Here is a 16,522-nt window from a genome sequence, read left to right on the forward strand (position 1 = left end):
CCATTGCTTTGACAGCTGGCATGAACCCTATCTTCCCTTTCTCTCCTCTTCTTTCACTCACCCCCCCCCCCCCCCCCCACCCCGGTACTCTTTCACATGTGTGTCAGCCTTGGCCCCAAAACCCCAATTCACCCCTGGAGGGTGTGTATACTTTAGCATGAATCTAAAAGCTTGCAATATATCAGGATTGGGTCTGACCTGCCATTTTGCACTGTTCCTGCTTTAACAATTAGAAGGCCTTTTTTTTTCAATAAACTATTCATAAAATAGTTTAGTATAGGATATTGCATTGTCTTCATTGTTATAAGCACATCATATTTGCTCAATATTCATTTATGTCAACATGGCATTAATTTTTATTCCCAGACATTGCGTTCATTTTGTCAGGTTATTACACAAGGCCAGTCCCTCTGTCCTGTGTTGGAAAGTCCCTAAAATGTGGCATTTCCCCATGTTTGGTCACTACACACTACCCTTTTCCTGCTTTAGTCTGAACTTGTCTCCAAGCCAGCACATTTGAAGTTACTATGACTAATCACTAGTTTTTGGATTCTCCCCACTGTCCATGAGTATAGGCTATTTAACTTTGTTACGTGGAATTCTTTTCGTTGTTGTTAGCGGTGCAGCAGTTATTGCTTTTGCTCCAGCAACCTGGGTTCAGTATTTGCCTTGGGTGCTGTCTGATGGGTATTTGCACATTTTGCCAGGTGTTCCTGTTTCCTCCTGCATCCCAAAGACATTTTGGTAGGTTAATTGGCTACTGTAAATTGCTGTTAGTCAATGTAGGAGGAGAATTGGGAGCTGATGGGTATATGAAAGTGTAGGTTTCGGGGGTGTAAGTGGGGGAATGGGACTGGCTGGCATAAACTCGATGGGCCAAATGTTAGACTCCCATGTCATTAGAAACTGTATGTCCCCAGTTTGTATTGAAGTAACATGCAGCGTAATACCCAGGGAAAAACTGAACTAGAGAGTCTGGTTTATTTGAGGTTCTTCTCAGACTGTGCACGCAGACGTAATACACGTATGATCAAATGTCAGTGACTTCTTATTTGCATGTACTACAGCAACTGAACATCTCCAGCCTCAAAAACCCTCCAAAGCTCCCTTGAACAGTGTCCAGTGCTATGACATCACTTATGCAATATAGTGACCAGAAGTGTACACTGTGCTTTAGATGTGGCCTAATTAAGGTTTCATACATTTCTGGCATGATTTTCGTGCTCTTGGATTCTTTACCTCGATTAATAAAAGTAAGTATCACATGTGCCTCCTTGACTAACTTGTCTACCTTTCCCACAACCTCTGGGATCTGTGGACATGTACTCAAAGATCCCTTTATTCTGTATCCTACCATTGATTCTATATGCCTTTACATTATTTGTCTTTTCTGTTCCAACCTAATCAGCCCATCGATTCTTTCCTGCAGCGTAGTTTCCTTGCTATAACCACACTGGTATTATTTGCAAACTTTTCGATTGTGCCTCTGACACTTGTCTAAATCATTTATACGTAACACAAGGGGGTGGTAGTGAGGCGTGTGGAAATTCAGAGTAGACGGCCCTCATTCAGTAAAATTCCTGTCAACCTTTGCTCTCTCACTGAGCCAACTTTTAATGAAACTTTTCACTTGCATCCTTGTGTTTAATTTTTCCTGATCAGCCTACCATGTGAATCCTTTTTAAACATATGTATACTGCATCAAATATTCTGCCATTATAGCTTTTTATCTCAATAAATTCAGTCAAGTTCATCGTGAACATCCTTCAACAAATCCATGCTGGCTGTTTATATACATCAGTGCCCTTTGGAAGTTTTTCCAATGATTTGTCCATCGTCGATATTGCGTAACTGCCCCATACTTCATCTTATTCCTTTCTCCCTTTAAACAATAGTACCACATCAGTAACCTTGCAGTCCTCTGGCATTATGCCTAACATATGTCTTCAGTTTGCGGGAAAAAGCACTTTGGTCAACTTCAATTACATTTTCACTGTCTCTGATTATTCATGATGGATGAAAAAACACGGGTACTTTGTGTTCTGTGTGCAACTCTATTAGTTCTTGCACAAATTTATAGTTAAGTGTTTCTTTCTTTCAGAAAATGAACGAGGCTTCTTCTTTGCTTAAAGCCACATGCAATACCTTTATAAGTACCCTAGAGGACTGTATGAAAATAGCAAGTGTGAGGATATCCCCAGAGTTACTTTCACCCCCTGAATCCCCTGCTGCTCATGTCACTTCCACACCTCCTCGCAGGGTAAGTGGACTTGAAAGTATTTTCATGTTTATAATAAAAAAAATTTCATCCCTTGCAGCAGACTTCCTGATTGAAGGAAGAATACATTTTGTACTGCTGTGTGATGTGATGGGCTTTCTTTATTCCCTACCTTTCCCTCCCTGGGCAACTACTTAGCACCTCTGGGACATTTCCTTTTTGATACAACTTAGAACTTGCTGATGGGTGTGAGCCCACAGCTATTGTTTTGTGGTGTGTGGACCTGATGCACTAATGTACTGTGTCGAGATTGAAGTTTGATCATTTTCTTACTGAGCTCTGGTAATCTACTTGGGAGAAGGGTAGAGGAAGAGGTCAGGACAACTTTCTAATTGTGACATTGGTCCCAGAGGTTATATTTTAGTCAACTGAGGCTATTGGTTTTGTTTTACATGAGGGTGTAACAGATGCTGAATTGAGTAAAAGTAAAGTTCTCTCTCACCTGTGTAATCGGCCCAGTTTTACTGCTTGTGTTTAAAAATAAACCAGCTGCAATACCACGTGAGCTGTAAGTGGGTGGATTCAGCTACAGAATTTTGCACTGGATTCTTTCAGTGTGGTGGAAAGAGTCACGTGTTCAGGACTAGAGAAGTTAACTTGTGTTCATTTTTCCCTTTGTTTTAAAACTACAGGTTAAACGTTCGGTAAGCCACAGTGGTGTTGTTGCACCTGACAGGTAGGTGTCCTGTCTGCTTGTGTTCCATTTCAAATGTGTTGTTAACCTCCTGTGCTAAATGGTTCATGCATCAAATATCCCATGGCAGTATTGGGAGAAGAGCAGGTTTGTTTTCATTCACCTCCTATCCCCCCACACAAAATGTTCCAGGCCAATATTCCTCCCTAAACCAACACCACCACCACCACATTAACTAGTGATTAATCAACTTGCTGTTTAGTGTGTGTTAGCTGAGCGCAAATTAGCTGCTGCATTTGCTAATTCTTTGAAGTAAATATTTGTTCTGAAGGCACATGGAGATATTTCTGAGCAATCTAATAAGGCGCAATATGCAAATGCCTGATTCACGGCAGTTGTACTGAATGTTGGCATTGATGTGATGATGCTGATGCCAGTCTTGCCTGGATTAGTGGCTGCAGTAACAATCAAAAACTGATTTATCCAGGACTGAGCAGACCACTTAATTGTATCTCATCCACCACCCTAAACACTTATTCTCTTCACCACTGGCACACCATGGCCATGTATAAAATGCACTGCAGTTATTTGCCTGGGCTTCTTCAACAACACCCTCAAACCTGCAACCTCTAATGGCCCACCCTGCAGGTACCCATTCAAGTCTCTCACCATACCGACTTGGAAATCTATTGCTGTTCCTTCATCATTGCTGGGTTTAACTCCTGGAACTCCCTCTACAACAGCACTATATAAGATACCTTCACTGGAAGGATGGCAAAGGTTCAAGGTGGCAGCTCGCCACAGTCTTCTCAATAAATGCTGACCTTGCCAGCAATGCCCATGTTCTATTTCACAAAAGTAACATTGAATTAAAACAATGGGTAATTTCCAAATCTTCTTGTATTATGGCCAACTGCAAGCTGTGCAGAGATATCCATCTCAAACCATACTGAAGTCCTCTTATAGACAAACAAAACAATTGTAGATCACTCGTGCCCAGTGCTGCTACAAGCTGGTATTGCAGCCTGGGATATATAGTTCTGTGTCTGCCTTGTTGATTCTTAATTGTTTGGCTGCAGGAGTGCAGAAATGAACAGCCCAGCACAACCTCAGAAGGGTTCCATTACAGTAATGAGAAATCTGGAGGAAATGGCTGCATATCGTGCCAGTAGGTGGACGAGACACCCTGTGGAGGTCAAGAGCCCAGATAATAGTTACACTGCGCAGCCAGCAAGTAAGAACTCTTTCGCACTATATGTATCTTCAGCCAGCAAGACTCTGCTTGCTGCAAAAAAGACAGCTATGGATTGTTTTATCTTTGGTTCAGTGACAGAAGCAGGAGATGGTCTTCAAGAATCATTTAACAAACCTTAGACTTCATTACACTTGTGCCTGCTCTGCCATTCTATATCACGGCTGATCTATCTCAAATCTGGTCTCCTGCTGGATTTCATCTCAGAATTCCCTTAGTGCCAAAATTGTTTCCTTCTCTGTCTTGAATATACTGAATGGCCCACAGCCCCTTTAGGGGAAGAGAATCCCAAAGATTCACTGCCCTTTGAGTGAAGCAATTACTCCTCCTCCATCCCAAATGGCTGACCCCTTATCCTGAGACTGCCCTGTTCTAGACTCTCCAACCTGAGGAAACTGACTCTCTTGTATCTTGGGTGAGACCACTTCTCATTTTTAAAAGGTCCAATGAGGTTTATTCTCCTCAATCTCTCCTTAAAAAGACACCCCCCCCCCCCCCCCCATTTCAGGAATCGATCTAGAGAATCTACAATGCACTACCTCCAAGGCAAATATATACTCTAGTTATAGAGACTAAAACTATATATCGTGCTGCAAGTGAAATGAAGCCCCAAAACAAAATGCCCTCCAGCTGTACCTTGACAAAACTGAGATGTTGCCAACTAGGTACAATTTGCAATGCTTTATGTCCTGTTCATATAAAGGATACATTTTTTCCTGCAAATCCCTTGCTTTGCTCCTGGCAGGTGCAAATTTTGAGTGGCATTTGATCTGTGATGAGCAACATCACATGTAAATGGGTTTGTGAGCAGTATGTCCAAATGCTCTCGAGAATGTTGAACTGGAGAATGGGTAAACATTTTCTATTTACCAGTATTTTGCTTTTCCCATGTTTCTCTCCTGCCGCACGTCTGCAATTTGCTATTGTTATAAAATGTCTTCATGATGTTGCTTAAAAGGAAACCCTAACGCCTCGCTCTCTTGCTCTTGGCACCTCATCCAGGGTACTGGTCCAATTGCAAAAAAAATATGGTGGTGGCACAATGATTAACAATTAGTAACCCAGAGGCCTGGACTAACAATTCAGAGACTAGAGTTCAAATCCCACCACAGTAGGTGTGGAATATAAATTCAGATTCATAATCTGGAATTTGGGGATTGGGTGGAAGGAGGGGAGTAACTAACTTTGGTAATGATGACACAAAAATGGGCGGCATGGTAGTGTAGCAGTTAGCATAACACTATCACAGTGCCAGTGACCCAGGTTCAAGTCCCACTGCTGTCTGTAAGGAGTTTATGTTCTTCCAGTGTGTCTGTGTGGGTTTCCTCCGGTGAGGAAGCTGTGGGCATGCTGTGTTGGTGCTGGAAGAGTGGCAACACTTGCGGGCTGTCCCCAGCACATTCTCAGTAATGCAAAAAGACGCACTTCACTGTGTGTTTTGATGTACATGTGACTAATAAATATCTTAAAAATCCAATCTTGTACAATAATGTCCTTTTCAGGGGAGGAAATCTGCAAACATTACCTGGTCTGGCCAATATATAGAGGGGCCTACTCAGGAGGGTGCAATACTGGACCTTCTCTTGGGGAATAAGGCAGACCGAGTAACTGAAGTGGCAGTCAGGGAGCATTTTGGCTCTAGTGACCATAATTCTTAGTTTTAAGATAGTGATGGAAAAGGATAGGACGGGTCCACGGGTTAGGGCCCTAAACTGGAGCAGGGGGAATTAGGCAGGATCAAACAGATGTCAATTGGGTGAGCCTGTTTGAAAGGAAAGGAAGAAATGGCAAGTAGGAGGCTTTTAAGAGCGTGATATCGAGTCCAGGGGCAGCATGTTCCTGTTAGGGTGAAGGGTAAACCTGGCAAGTTTAGGGAACCTTAGCTGATGAGAGAGATTGAGGCTTTGGTCAAGAAAAAGGAAGCATACATTGTGTTTAGGAGGTTGGGGGTGAGTGAATCCTCTGACTATAAAAAGACTAAGAACACTCTTAAGAGGGAAATCAGGAGGGCAAATAAAGAGTATGAGATGGATCTGGCAGGTAAGGATAAGGAAAATTCCAGGAGGTTCCATAGCTCTATTAAGGGTAAAAGGGTGGCTAGGGAGAGAGTCGTTCCCCTTCGAGATCAGCAGGGCCGCCTATGTCTTGAACCACAGGAGATGGGTGGGATTTTTCACAAACATTTCTCCCCTGTGTTTACTGAGGAGAAAATCATGGTTGCTCAAGAGATAAGGGGACTAATGGAGATGTTTTGGGCAATGTTCATATTACCAGAGAGGAGGTATTTGCAGCCTTACAGCACATTCAGGTGGATAAAACCCCACAGCCTGACTGAGTCCATCCTTGGACTTTGTGGGATGCCAGGGGAGAAATTGTGGAGGCCCTTGTGAAGATATTTGCTTCATTAGCCACTGGTGAAGTTCCCAAAGGTGGCTAATGTGGTTCCATTGTTTCCGAAGGGTAGCAAGGACAATCCTAGAAATTACAGGCCAGTCAGCCTGATGTCAGTAGTGGGAAAGTTACTGGAGGTAATTCTGAGGGACAAGATCTACCAGCATTTGGATAGATAGCATGGCTTTGTGTGTGGAAAGTTGTGCTTGACAAACCTTCTTAGAGTTTTTTTTTGAAGAGATACCAAAAAGTTAGATGAGGGTAGAGTAGTGGATGTTGTCTATTTGGACTTTATCTAGGCCTTCGACTAGGTCCTGCGTGGTAGGCTGGTCTGGAGTGTTAGGTCCCATGGAATCCAGGGAGAATGAGTTAGTTGGATTCAAAGTTGGCTCGGAAGTAGGAAGCAGAGGGTGTGGTTGAGGGTTGTTTCTAGGAATGGAAGCCGGTGACTAGTGGTGTGAGGTGATGCAGTTTGGAAAGTCAAATCAGGACTTATACTATGAATGGTAGGGCACTAGGGAGTGCAATGGAACAGAGGTACCTAGGAGTACATAGTTTGTCGGAAACAGCCTCACAGGTAGACGGTGGTGAAAAAGGCATTTAGCACAGTGGCCCTAGGTCAGGGCACTGAGTATAGGAGTTGGGATATTATGTTGCAGTTGTATAAGTCATTGATGAGGGTTCACTTGGAGTACTGTGTACAGTTTTGGTCACCTTGTTATTAGAAAGACATGGTTAAACTGGAAGGAGTGCAGAAAAGATTTACGAGGATGTTGCCAGGACTAGAGGGCCTGAGTTATAGGGAGAGGTTGGCCAGGTTAGATCTTTATTCCTTGGAATGTAGGAGAATGAGGTGTAATGGTACAGTTTATAAAATCATGAAGGGCATAGGTAAGGTGGATGGTAGCAGTCTTTTCCCTAGGGTAGGGGAGATCAAAACTAGGGGGCATAGATTTAGGGTGAGAGGGGAAAGATTCAAAAAGGACCCAAGGGGCAACTTTTTCACCCAGAGGGTGGTGAGTATATGGAATGAGCTGCCAGAGGAAGTGGTTGAGGCAGGTACAACAGTATCATTTAAGAAGCACTTGGATAGGTACATGCAGGGACGGGGCTTAGAGGGATATGGGCCAAACACAGGAAATTGGGACTAGATGGGTGGGTACCATGGTTGGCATGGACTCGATGGGCCAAAGGGCCTGTACCTTACTGTATTGCTCTATGACTCTATATGCCTCAAGACATAATCCATGTGGTTGACTCTAAATGTACTGTGAAGCAGCCCAGCAAGCCAATCAGATGTGGCATTACCAACAGAATAAAACCAGACAGACCACCCAGTTAAGACTCTAGCACTGAATTTGGATGTGGCAAAGATTGCTCCTGGCCCAGTCAACCTTGCTAAGTCCTCCTCTCAAACATCTTGGGACAGGTGCTCGGACTGGGAGTGTTGTTCCACAGACCAGTCGAGCAAAAGTTGAACAGTCGTACGCACAGAATCATACCTTTAGACGATGTTTGTACGTTCTCCCCGTGACTGCGTGGGTTTCCTCCCACATTCCAAACGTACAGGTAGGTTAACATGGGTTTAAATGGGTGGTGCGGACTCATTGGGCCAGAAGGGCCTGTTACTGTGCTGTATAAATAAAGTTTACAATGTGCTAGATTGCTCCATCACAATCCCTGGTTATGTTCTGTCCCACCAGTAGGACAGACCCATCAGCAGTACAGTGATATACTGGTGGGAAGGAGCAGTCCTCAACATCAACTCCAGACTGCAAGGAGTTTCATGGCATCAGGTCAAACATGAGCAAGAAAATCACCTACTATTCTCCCTTGGCTGATGAATCAGTGCTCCTGTGTTGAACAACACTTGGAAGATGCATTGAAAGTAGCAAAGGCACAGAACGTACTCTGGATGGGGACTTTACTATCCACCATCAAGAGTAGCTTGGTTGTACCAGCACTAATCAAGCTGGGCAAGTCCTGAAGGATATAGCTGCTAGACTAGGTCTGTGGCAGGTAGTAGTTAAACAAATGTGAAGGCTAAACTTGTCTTCACACCAAGGACCCCCTCCACCATGTTGTGTGGCATGACAAATGAGCTAACTGGAATGGACTCAGGACTGATGTGGTGGCTCAAAACTGGGCATCCATGAGACACGAAGGACTATCAGCAGCAGCTGAAATGTACACCAGTGCATTCTGTAGCTTTGTGGCTTAGCATATCCTGATCTTCAATAGTGGCAGGGCACAACATGTGCCACTTTTTAGCTCTTACCAATAATCTGCTCACCAATGCTCAATTTGGGTTTTTCCAGGGCCACTTCAGTCCAGACTTCATAGCCTTGATCTAAATGTGGACCAGAGCTAAATTTCAGAGGCACAGTTACCAACGGCTCTTGATGTCAAGGAAGTAGTTGATCAAGTATGGCATCAAGGAGCACTGGTAAAACTGATGTCAATAGTTGGAGCCACACCTCGCACAAAGGAAGATGTTTGTGGTGGTTGGAAATCAATCATCTCAACCTCAGGATATTACTACAGGAGATCCTCAGGGCAGTCTCCCAGGCCTAACCATCTTCAGCTGCTTCATCAATGACCTTCCTTCTATCATGAGGTCAGAAGTGGGGATGTCCACTGATGATTGCACAATGTTCAGTTCCGATTCAAGCCCTCACCAAATGAAGCAGTCCATGCCTGCGTGCAGAAAGATTGTACAATATTCAGGTATAGGCTGATAAGTGGCAATCAACATTCATGTCACAAGTGCCAGGCAACGACAATCTCCAATGAGAGGGTGTCTAACCATCTATCCTTGACATTCAATAGTATTACCATTGCTGCGTTCCCTATCATGACATCCGGAGGTTGGGGTGGGGTCACCATTGATTAGAAACTTAATTGGATCAGCTACATAAATACCGTGGCTACAAGAGCAGAGCAGAGGCTTGGTATCTGGTGATGAGTGACTCACTTCCTGACACCCCAAAGCCATTCCACAGCAACAAGGCGCAAGTCAGGAGTGTGATGGAATACTCTCCACTTGTCTGGATGAACACAGCTTCAACAACTCAAAGCTCGACACCATCCATTGTCTTTTTAATTGTCTTTTCATTCCATATACCATTGGTGTACAGTGGATGCGGTGCACACCATCTACAAATTGCAGTGCAGTCACTTGCCTGGGCTCCTCTGATGGCACTCCCAAAAACATGACCCCTTCCAGCAGGAAAGGCAAGGGCAATAGGTGCATGGGACCACCGCCACCTGTATTACCTCCTAGATGTACATTAGTGATCTGACTTGTTTCAGTGCATTGGGGAGAGAAGCTATTGCTTGTGTAATTAAAATTGAATTTTGGAAATACTCTGCAGGTCAGGTGGCATCCATATATGTATCATCAGATTTGTTAACTAATCTGGTTTCTAACTTCACAGATTTACTGCAGCCTTCCCAAAATGCCCAGGATGAATCTACAAGTAGTGCCAATGGTGAATAATGTTGAGGAAACGCTTATTTCTCCACCACCCCACAATCTGTCGAGCGATACAGAAGGAGCCATTTGTGACATGGGCTTAACCTAAACATGGAAATGGAGGAAACAAAGGTCCTTCAACTTGGTCACTGGGGGGTGGGGGCGTGGGGAATAAGTCAGAACCTGAGATCAACTCCTGGAATATCAAGAATGGAATACTGCGCACACCACTGGTAACTTCGTAATATTAGTGTTGAGGTTTCAAAGGACACATTTGTTCAAAATGATATATAACAAATGTTCTCAAACTTCCATATCTACTAGTAGTTGCCTATGTACCCTGCCAGTATACACATTAATATTTTAATTCTTTTGATGCCCAAGCATTGTACAGATGTAAATGTATGAAACCTAAATACTGGCTTAATAGACAGTTATGTGACCAAGGTTTCCTATTCAAGGGTAGGCACGTACTGAATGTGTGTGTTCATTACCATCAATTATTATATTGTGATTTGCCATCTTTTTTATTTAATTCCAGGCTTTATTAATTCCAGTTTTTTTTCTCTAATGTATGGGCAGGGCAGAAATAGTAGGGAAGCTACTGCATTTTATTCCCCCTACCCACTTTCCCCACCTCTTGTGCAAGAAGCAAAACTACTTTCATAAGTATTATGATACTTCCAGTAAATGTTCAGTAGGGGTACCCACAGTTGCCTCATTTGCCATTAAAGGTAGACTTGTTCAAAGAAAAACACTGCTGATTTGTGTTTACAATGGGCACTGCTCTTAAATCTAAATTGCCTGAATTACTCAGTTCAGAGCTAGTATCACATCATGTCACCAAAAAAAGGCAGTCTGTGATTACATGGTTCTTTTGAGACAACCTCCACCAAATAGCCCTGCTGCTTATGTGCCATGAGTCATCTGCACCTCTGCTCCAAAATCAGAGCCTGTATCAGATGTACTCTCTTTCTAAAAGGCAAATTTAACTTTTTAAAGAAAAAATAATTTTGATACAGTAAATGGTGGTTTAAAAAGTAGTTTCAAATCAATCCTGATTGAGGCATATTATCTAATTTGTTTCCAAGTTTACTTTTTGTCCAGTTAAAGGCAGAGAATTGTTTAATCCCCCAGAGGTGAGTCTAGTCATTGTTTTAGGATCCTTGTTTACTCCACTTGAAACCAGGTTCTGTGTAACTTGAAGCTGCTCCCCTAATAATAATTATTATTACTGTTCCCTTACATTGTTTTTAGTTGGAAATAGAGTACTAGTAAGTTGAGAAATGTCAATAAATTGTCCACAGTATTTATATTTATGAAAACCTGTATATAAAAGTATTCCAATATGGAATCCATATTGCCCAGTGTAGATTTTAAAAACAAGATTAAGGGCCAGTTATTGTCATTTTATTTAGCTTTTATCAGGAAAACACCAGTGTTGCATTCACTTAACTGTATCCAGGACTGCAAGTTCCATTGATATTTGGGGTGCATCTGTCCACATCCAATGGGGTTACTTTTGCTGGGGTAAGAATGTCACTTTCATTGTTGTCCCTGAACTATCGGTACTTTAACCTTTATTCAACAAGTCAATTAAACTGCTCAAGTTCTCCATGAGGTACAAAAGTATGAATATCAGGGTTTTTTTTTGTTATTGTTGATCTGCCTTTGTTATTATGGGAATATTTATTGAATATGGACTTGAGATTGCAAGTTCATTTAAGAGTAATGTACACAGTAATGGTGACCGAACTATAATTAAAACCAAACAAATCAAAATGGTTTAGGCTGAAGTATCCAGCGTGTTCTTGTGTTGTATTTAGAAAATGCTGCATGCTTTTCCTGCATTTTTAAATATGAATATATGTGCATATTTGTACCTTGTCAAGTCTGAATGTGCTTTGTATTCCTACTGTTCAGACTGAGCAATTGAAGATTGAGGAAGTAGAGTGAAGCAAAATATGGAGATGAGATTCAGGAAAATTAACAACTGGAATTGCAATTATTAACTCTCAGCCATTTAAAAACCAATATTGTGGGACATTTCTGTGGCACAATATTGAAAGAAGTTTCTTGAAGGAAAAAGTGGCCAATAATAAAAACAAAACTATTAAATCGTGTCTTGGCCTTCTCTGCTCCAGTGGAAGTAGTTCCAGTATCTTGAGTGTAAAATATCTGTTTATCTTAACAGTTCTATGTATGGGCTGGTCAAGCACAAATAGAGTTAGCTATCATCATGATGTAGCCTCTTATGCAAAAGATCAATTTATCCTTGTGGAGATTCTTTTTATTTAAAAGTACGACAATCTTCAGAGTTGCAGTATCCCTTTTTTGATCTTGAAGCATATGAGATTGGCATTTAATTAAACAGATGGGGTGTAGAGGAGAATAAAAGTGCATCTGGGAACTCTGCTGTACTATTTAATCTGTTGCTCTTTTCCAAATCTGTTAAAATGCAATGAGCCAAATAGATTCCCCATTGATACGAAGGGTTTTATCACCGATGTGTTATCACCTTGTAGTTTTAAGCTGAATCCTATGTGTGATCTTAAGAACAACAATCAAAATAGGAGCAGTGGACCTTGTGGTCGTTCAAAGCTGGTCCAAAATTCCATAAGATCATGGCTGATCATGTAGATGAACTTAATTTTTCTATTGAACTATACCAGTATTATCAACACCACATCCTTTCTAAATTATCTTCAAGTACCAGAAGGATAAAACTACTCCAAAATTAGCTTTAAAAATGAATCAAATGCTGGCTGAAGATTTGGCTTTGTTCCAATTGTGTCAACAGAATGCACTTTCATTTCCAAACCTATTTAGATGCATTGGAAAGTCTTTGTCCCAAGCTAACACTGAAGGTTTAATGCATCCTCAGGAGTCTGACAAATATAATTAGAATTGCACAAAAATAGGAGAGAGATGATGCTCTCAAATATGTCTATTTATCACTTCACATGCTCAAAAAAGCAAATGTATAATTAATTGACAATAGTGAGATTTGACTTTGTGAAACTGTTGTTCAAATCCCCTCAGTAAAAAAGATGAGTCATTTTTTTTCTTTAAAAAAAACATATATGGCAAAGATTTAATTGATGTGTATAAAATTGAGAACCAGATAGGTTAATAAATGGGGGCATAAAATTAAGGTAATTGATTGTATAAGGATAAAGGGATATTGAGGAATTGTTTTACAGCCAGTGACTAGTGAGGGGCTGGAACTCACTGCTAAGAAGGGTAATAGTCTGAATGACTGTTATGCTATGAACCATGAAGCAACAAACCAAGAGATGGGAAGTGGGATAAGGCTGAATAGCTCTTTTCTGTCTAGGCTGGATATAATGGGACAAATGGCTGTTTTCTGTGCGGTAACTTGCTGTATGGTTCCACTGTGTCACGTTCCTTATGATACTTTTTGTGAGGAAAGGAATATGGTGACGTAGACGGGTACAAATTAGTGTTTTTTTAAAACAAAAAAAGATTTTTGAAGGGAAGTGAATGAAGTGGCAAGGCAAAGAGTTGGGGAAAGTTGAAGGGGTTATTAGTCAAGAGTTTTGAACATAATTTTAAATTGATGGGCAGTTCAGATTAAGAAGTATCACTCGCAACCAACTGTGCTCCAGGATTCCACAAAAAAAAAACAGATATTGTGTCTTTTAAGAAGTCTGTCACGCTCCCTGGGTTAAGAAGAGGTTTTTGTTGGAATCTATTTGGTTTTTTGTGTGCCTAGACTAGTTTCTTTCTGTTGACTTTTTTAGAAATTGCACAGCACTGCCTAGCTTTAGTTAAATGAAGGTAACTATAGTTGAATGAAAATGTAGTTGCACTTTTTGTGATATTGAAAAGCCATACTCAAGTGATTGAGAACACACAAAAATACGGTTCCTCCATTCTCTGTGGTGATATTACAATGTTATATTAAGCTGTGATAACTTTTTTTTATATATTGCTCTGTTCTAATGAGTCAAAATAGGTTAAGTTGTAATGCTTTACTTTTGCCAATTGGGCCTAATTTTATCTTTTTGAAAGTAGTTATTACTAAAAATATCTTTTGTACAGTTTTTGTTTGAATTAGGCTGTTGGTGCTGGCAGAGAGAACACTTTCTATTTTGACAGCCAGTATCCATCTCGAGCACTGCCAAGGCAGGCATAGCATGATTAAAACTAGAGCAAAGTTCCCTTTTACTCTGCTCTAAATAAATGTGCCTCAGCTGCAACCTGTAATAAACATCCCCGATTGAATAAGTGTGAAATTTTCCACACTAGCCAATTTTTGAGTGAGATCCCCAGTTCTTACAGAAATTGGGTAACTGTTTTATCTATCTTGAGATTCTGGATTGTGATAGACCAATTTACTATAGGAGCCTTTGCAACTGACAATGAGAGAAATTTTCTGCCCATTGGTTTGGACAGATTGGAACACTGAAAGCTCAGTGTCACTTATGAACACTGACTTAATACAAAATGCTGGGATAGAGAATTTATTTTTCTTCAGTTACACTGCATTAAGACTGCTATTTCTATAGCACATTTTTATATTCCTTTCAGGTGGTCCTGAAAGAGAAATATTGTCAAATGTAACAAAACAATCTATAAAATGGCACAACCTAAAACTGTGCAGTATTTTGTAGAAAGTTTTCTTAAAGCCAATGATTGTAGTATTTTGCCACAGACAAAAGCAAAATTGTACATAAAATCCATTTGAACATACCTCAGCTTTTCAAATGAACTGTTGTATTCTTTTGTATGTACAGTACATACTTGCTTTTGTGTAGTCCTGTAAATATAATAAATGTTTTGAATCAGTATTTTTCTACGTTTGGTATCCTATTTTTAAAATCTGTGGTTTATTTTATGGCCATTTGAAGTCATTTTGGTCTGGATATCGCAAAAGTGAATCTGCTGGAAGGCACTGGCTGCTTTTAAATTCTAACTGAAGATCCAATTGTGGAAATGGGGCTTTTCTGCCTGAATACTTTACCCTGTCATTGACTTGGCAAGATTAAATCTTTCAGTGATCCTGGACCTCTGCTAGCTTTTTTTGTTCATTTCCCTCCATGCTCTAGACATTTAAGTAAGGGGCTGCCTCTCAAACCACCCTCTGCACCTATGGACACTCAACCTGTACCAATTTCCCATGAGCCATAACAAATACTCAAGTACTGTAGAGATAAGCCCTGCACCTCAACCCATCCCCTCCCCTCCAAATTCCAGGCACAACTGGTGGAAGATGTGCAAAGTAATTGTACAGTTTTAAAAAGCTCTCTAATATATTCTATCCTCTCTCACCTACAAAGTAAGTAGATTTGAGATAGTGGGTGGAGGCTACTCAGCTTTGCTACACAGAAACTTGTGATTGTGGTGAATCACAGTATGCATAGACTAGTTCAGATCTGACTTTAAAGTCTTAACGTGCTATGAGGGTGTTCAGGGACAACAGATCAGACGATATTAGGGCTCACACTAGTTTAAACATAGTTCTTGTATTTAGATTGTATTCCTCTTTTGCAGCAAACCCCCCCCCCCCCCCCCCCCCCCCCACCTGACCTCATCACCAACCATTCCCGTGTCTTTGTAAACAGCAAGAACAGTAGTAAATGCAATTTGTGGCTGTTATCTTAATAGTGGCTTGTTTTCATGTTGTAATTTGACATTTCGGAATACATTAATGCTAGGAAGTTGTTCTTGGAAGAGCATCCCAAGAAAGAACTCTGGAGAAATAAGATATTTTTATTAGTCACGTGTACATCAAAATACACAGTGAAATGCATCCTTTTGCGCAGAATGTTCTGGGGGCAGCCTGCAAGTGTCGCCACGATTCCGGCACCAACGTAGCATGCCTACAACTTCCTAACCTGTACGGCTTTGGAATGTTTTCATTTTCCCACTTTTTCTGTAACAGCCCACTTCAACTATTCTGCAGTACTTTTGGCATGTTTACTATCAAGACTATGCTTCAAAACTTTTGACAGGGCGCTTGTTTTGTTTGATTTTATCCCATTTTGCACTGTAAATTTAAACGGTGGCAGGAGGATGGTTTTTGTTTTGGTTTGCAATTTTAAGTGGAGAAGTAAGTAACCAAAAATCTAATGGGGAAACCAAGAAAAGCTAATTTACAGAAAAAGAGGCAGAAAGCATGGATACCTTTAAGGGGAAGGCGGACGAAGGAGTGAGGGAATAGGGAGGTATTGGTATCGGCTTATTACTGTCACTTGTACCGAGATACAGTGAAAAACTTGTCTTGCGTACCGAGGCGGTGTGGGTGGAGCATCAAGTCAATATGGGAATGACAACTCATTTCCAAAAAAAAGTTTTAAAATGCAAACTTTGAAAACAGCAACTTGGTTTAGCATACTTCGTTTGGGACAGATGTGCCTGTCCCTCATGACGCTGCAAACCTTGCCAGCTCTCTGCCTGACGGTCTTCGCGCTCTTTTCTTCTCCGTCGTCTGACCCTGAACCGGAAGTGACGCCGGCGGCCCGGTGC

General features: G+C 41.3%; 1 protein-coding gene and 1 long non-coding RNA gene across 5 annotated transcripts in view; one reads left to right on the top strand and one right to left on the bottom strand.

Moving 5' to 3' along the window:
* Nucleotides 1–14,844, top strand: part of LOC127567027 (pleckstrin homology domain-containing family A member 3-like) — a 33,587-nt gene extending 18,743 nt beyond the window's left edge. Inside the window, exons 5-8 of one of the 4 annotated variants that reach the window (XM_052009652.1) lie at nt 2,102–2,260; nt 2,911–2,954; nt 3,992–4,146; nt 9,993–14,842. In XM_052009652.1, coding sequence (XP_051865612.1) covers nt 2,102–2,260; nt 2,911–2,954; nt 3,992–4,146; nt 9,993–10,054 — 420 coding nt within the window. In that variant the 3' untranslated portion in view covers nt 10,055–14,842. Of the gene's footprint in view, nt 1–2,101; nt 2,261–2,910; nt 2,955–3,991; nt 4,611–9,992 lie in introns of those variants that run through there. The other 3 variants (XM_052009654.1, XM_052009651.1, XM_052009653.1) reach the window with 3 other exon arrangements.
* LOC127567028 (uncharacterized) lies at nt 7,353–16,473 on the bottom strand. Its single transcript, XR_007955834.1, has 3 exons — nt 16,392–16,473; nt 14,748–14,813; nt 7,353–9,252 (listed from the first exon to the last, which is right to left on the bottom strand). It is a non-coding gene; the product is annotated as an uncharacterized LOC127567028 (long non-coding RNA).
* Between the last annotated feature and the right edge of the window lie 49 nt (nt 16,474–16,522).

This window comes from Pristis pectinata, chromosome X (assembly GCF_009764475.1).
Source record: "Pristis pectinata isolate sPriPec2 chromosome X, sPriPec2.1.pri, whole genome shotgun sequence".
Taxonomy (NCBI): Eukaryota; Metazoa; Chordata; class Chondrichthyes; order Rhinopristiformes; family Pristidae; genus Pristis; species Pristis pectinata.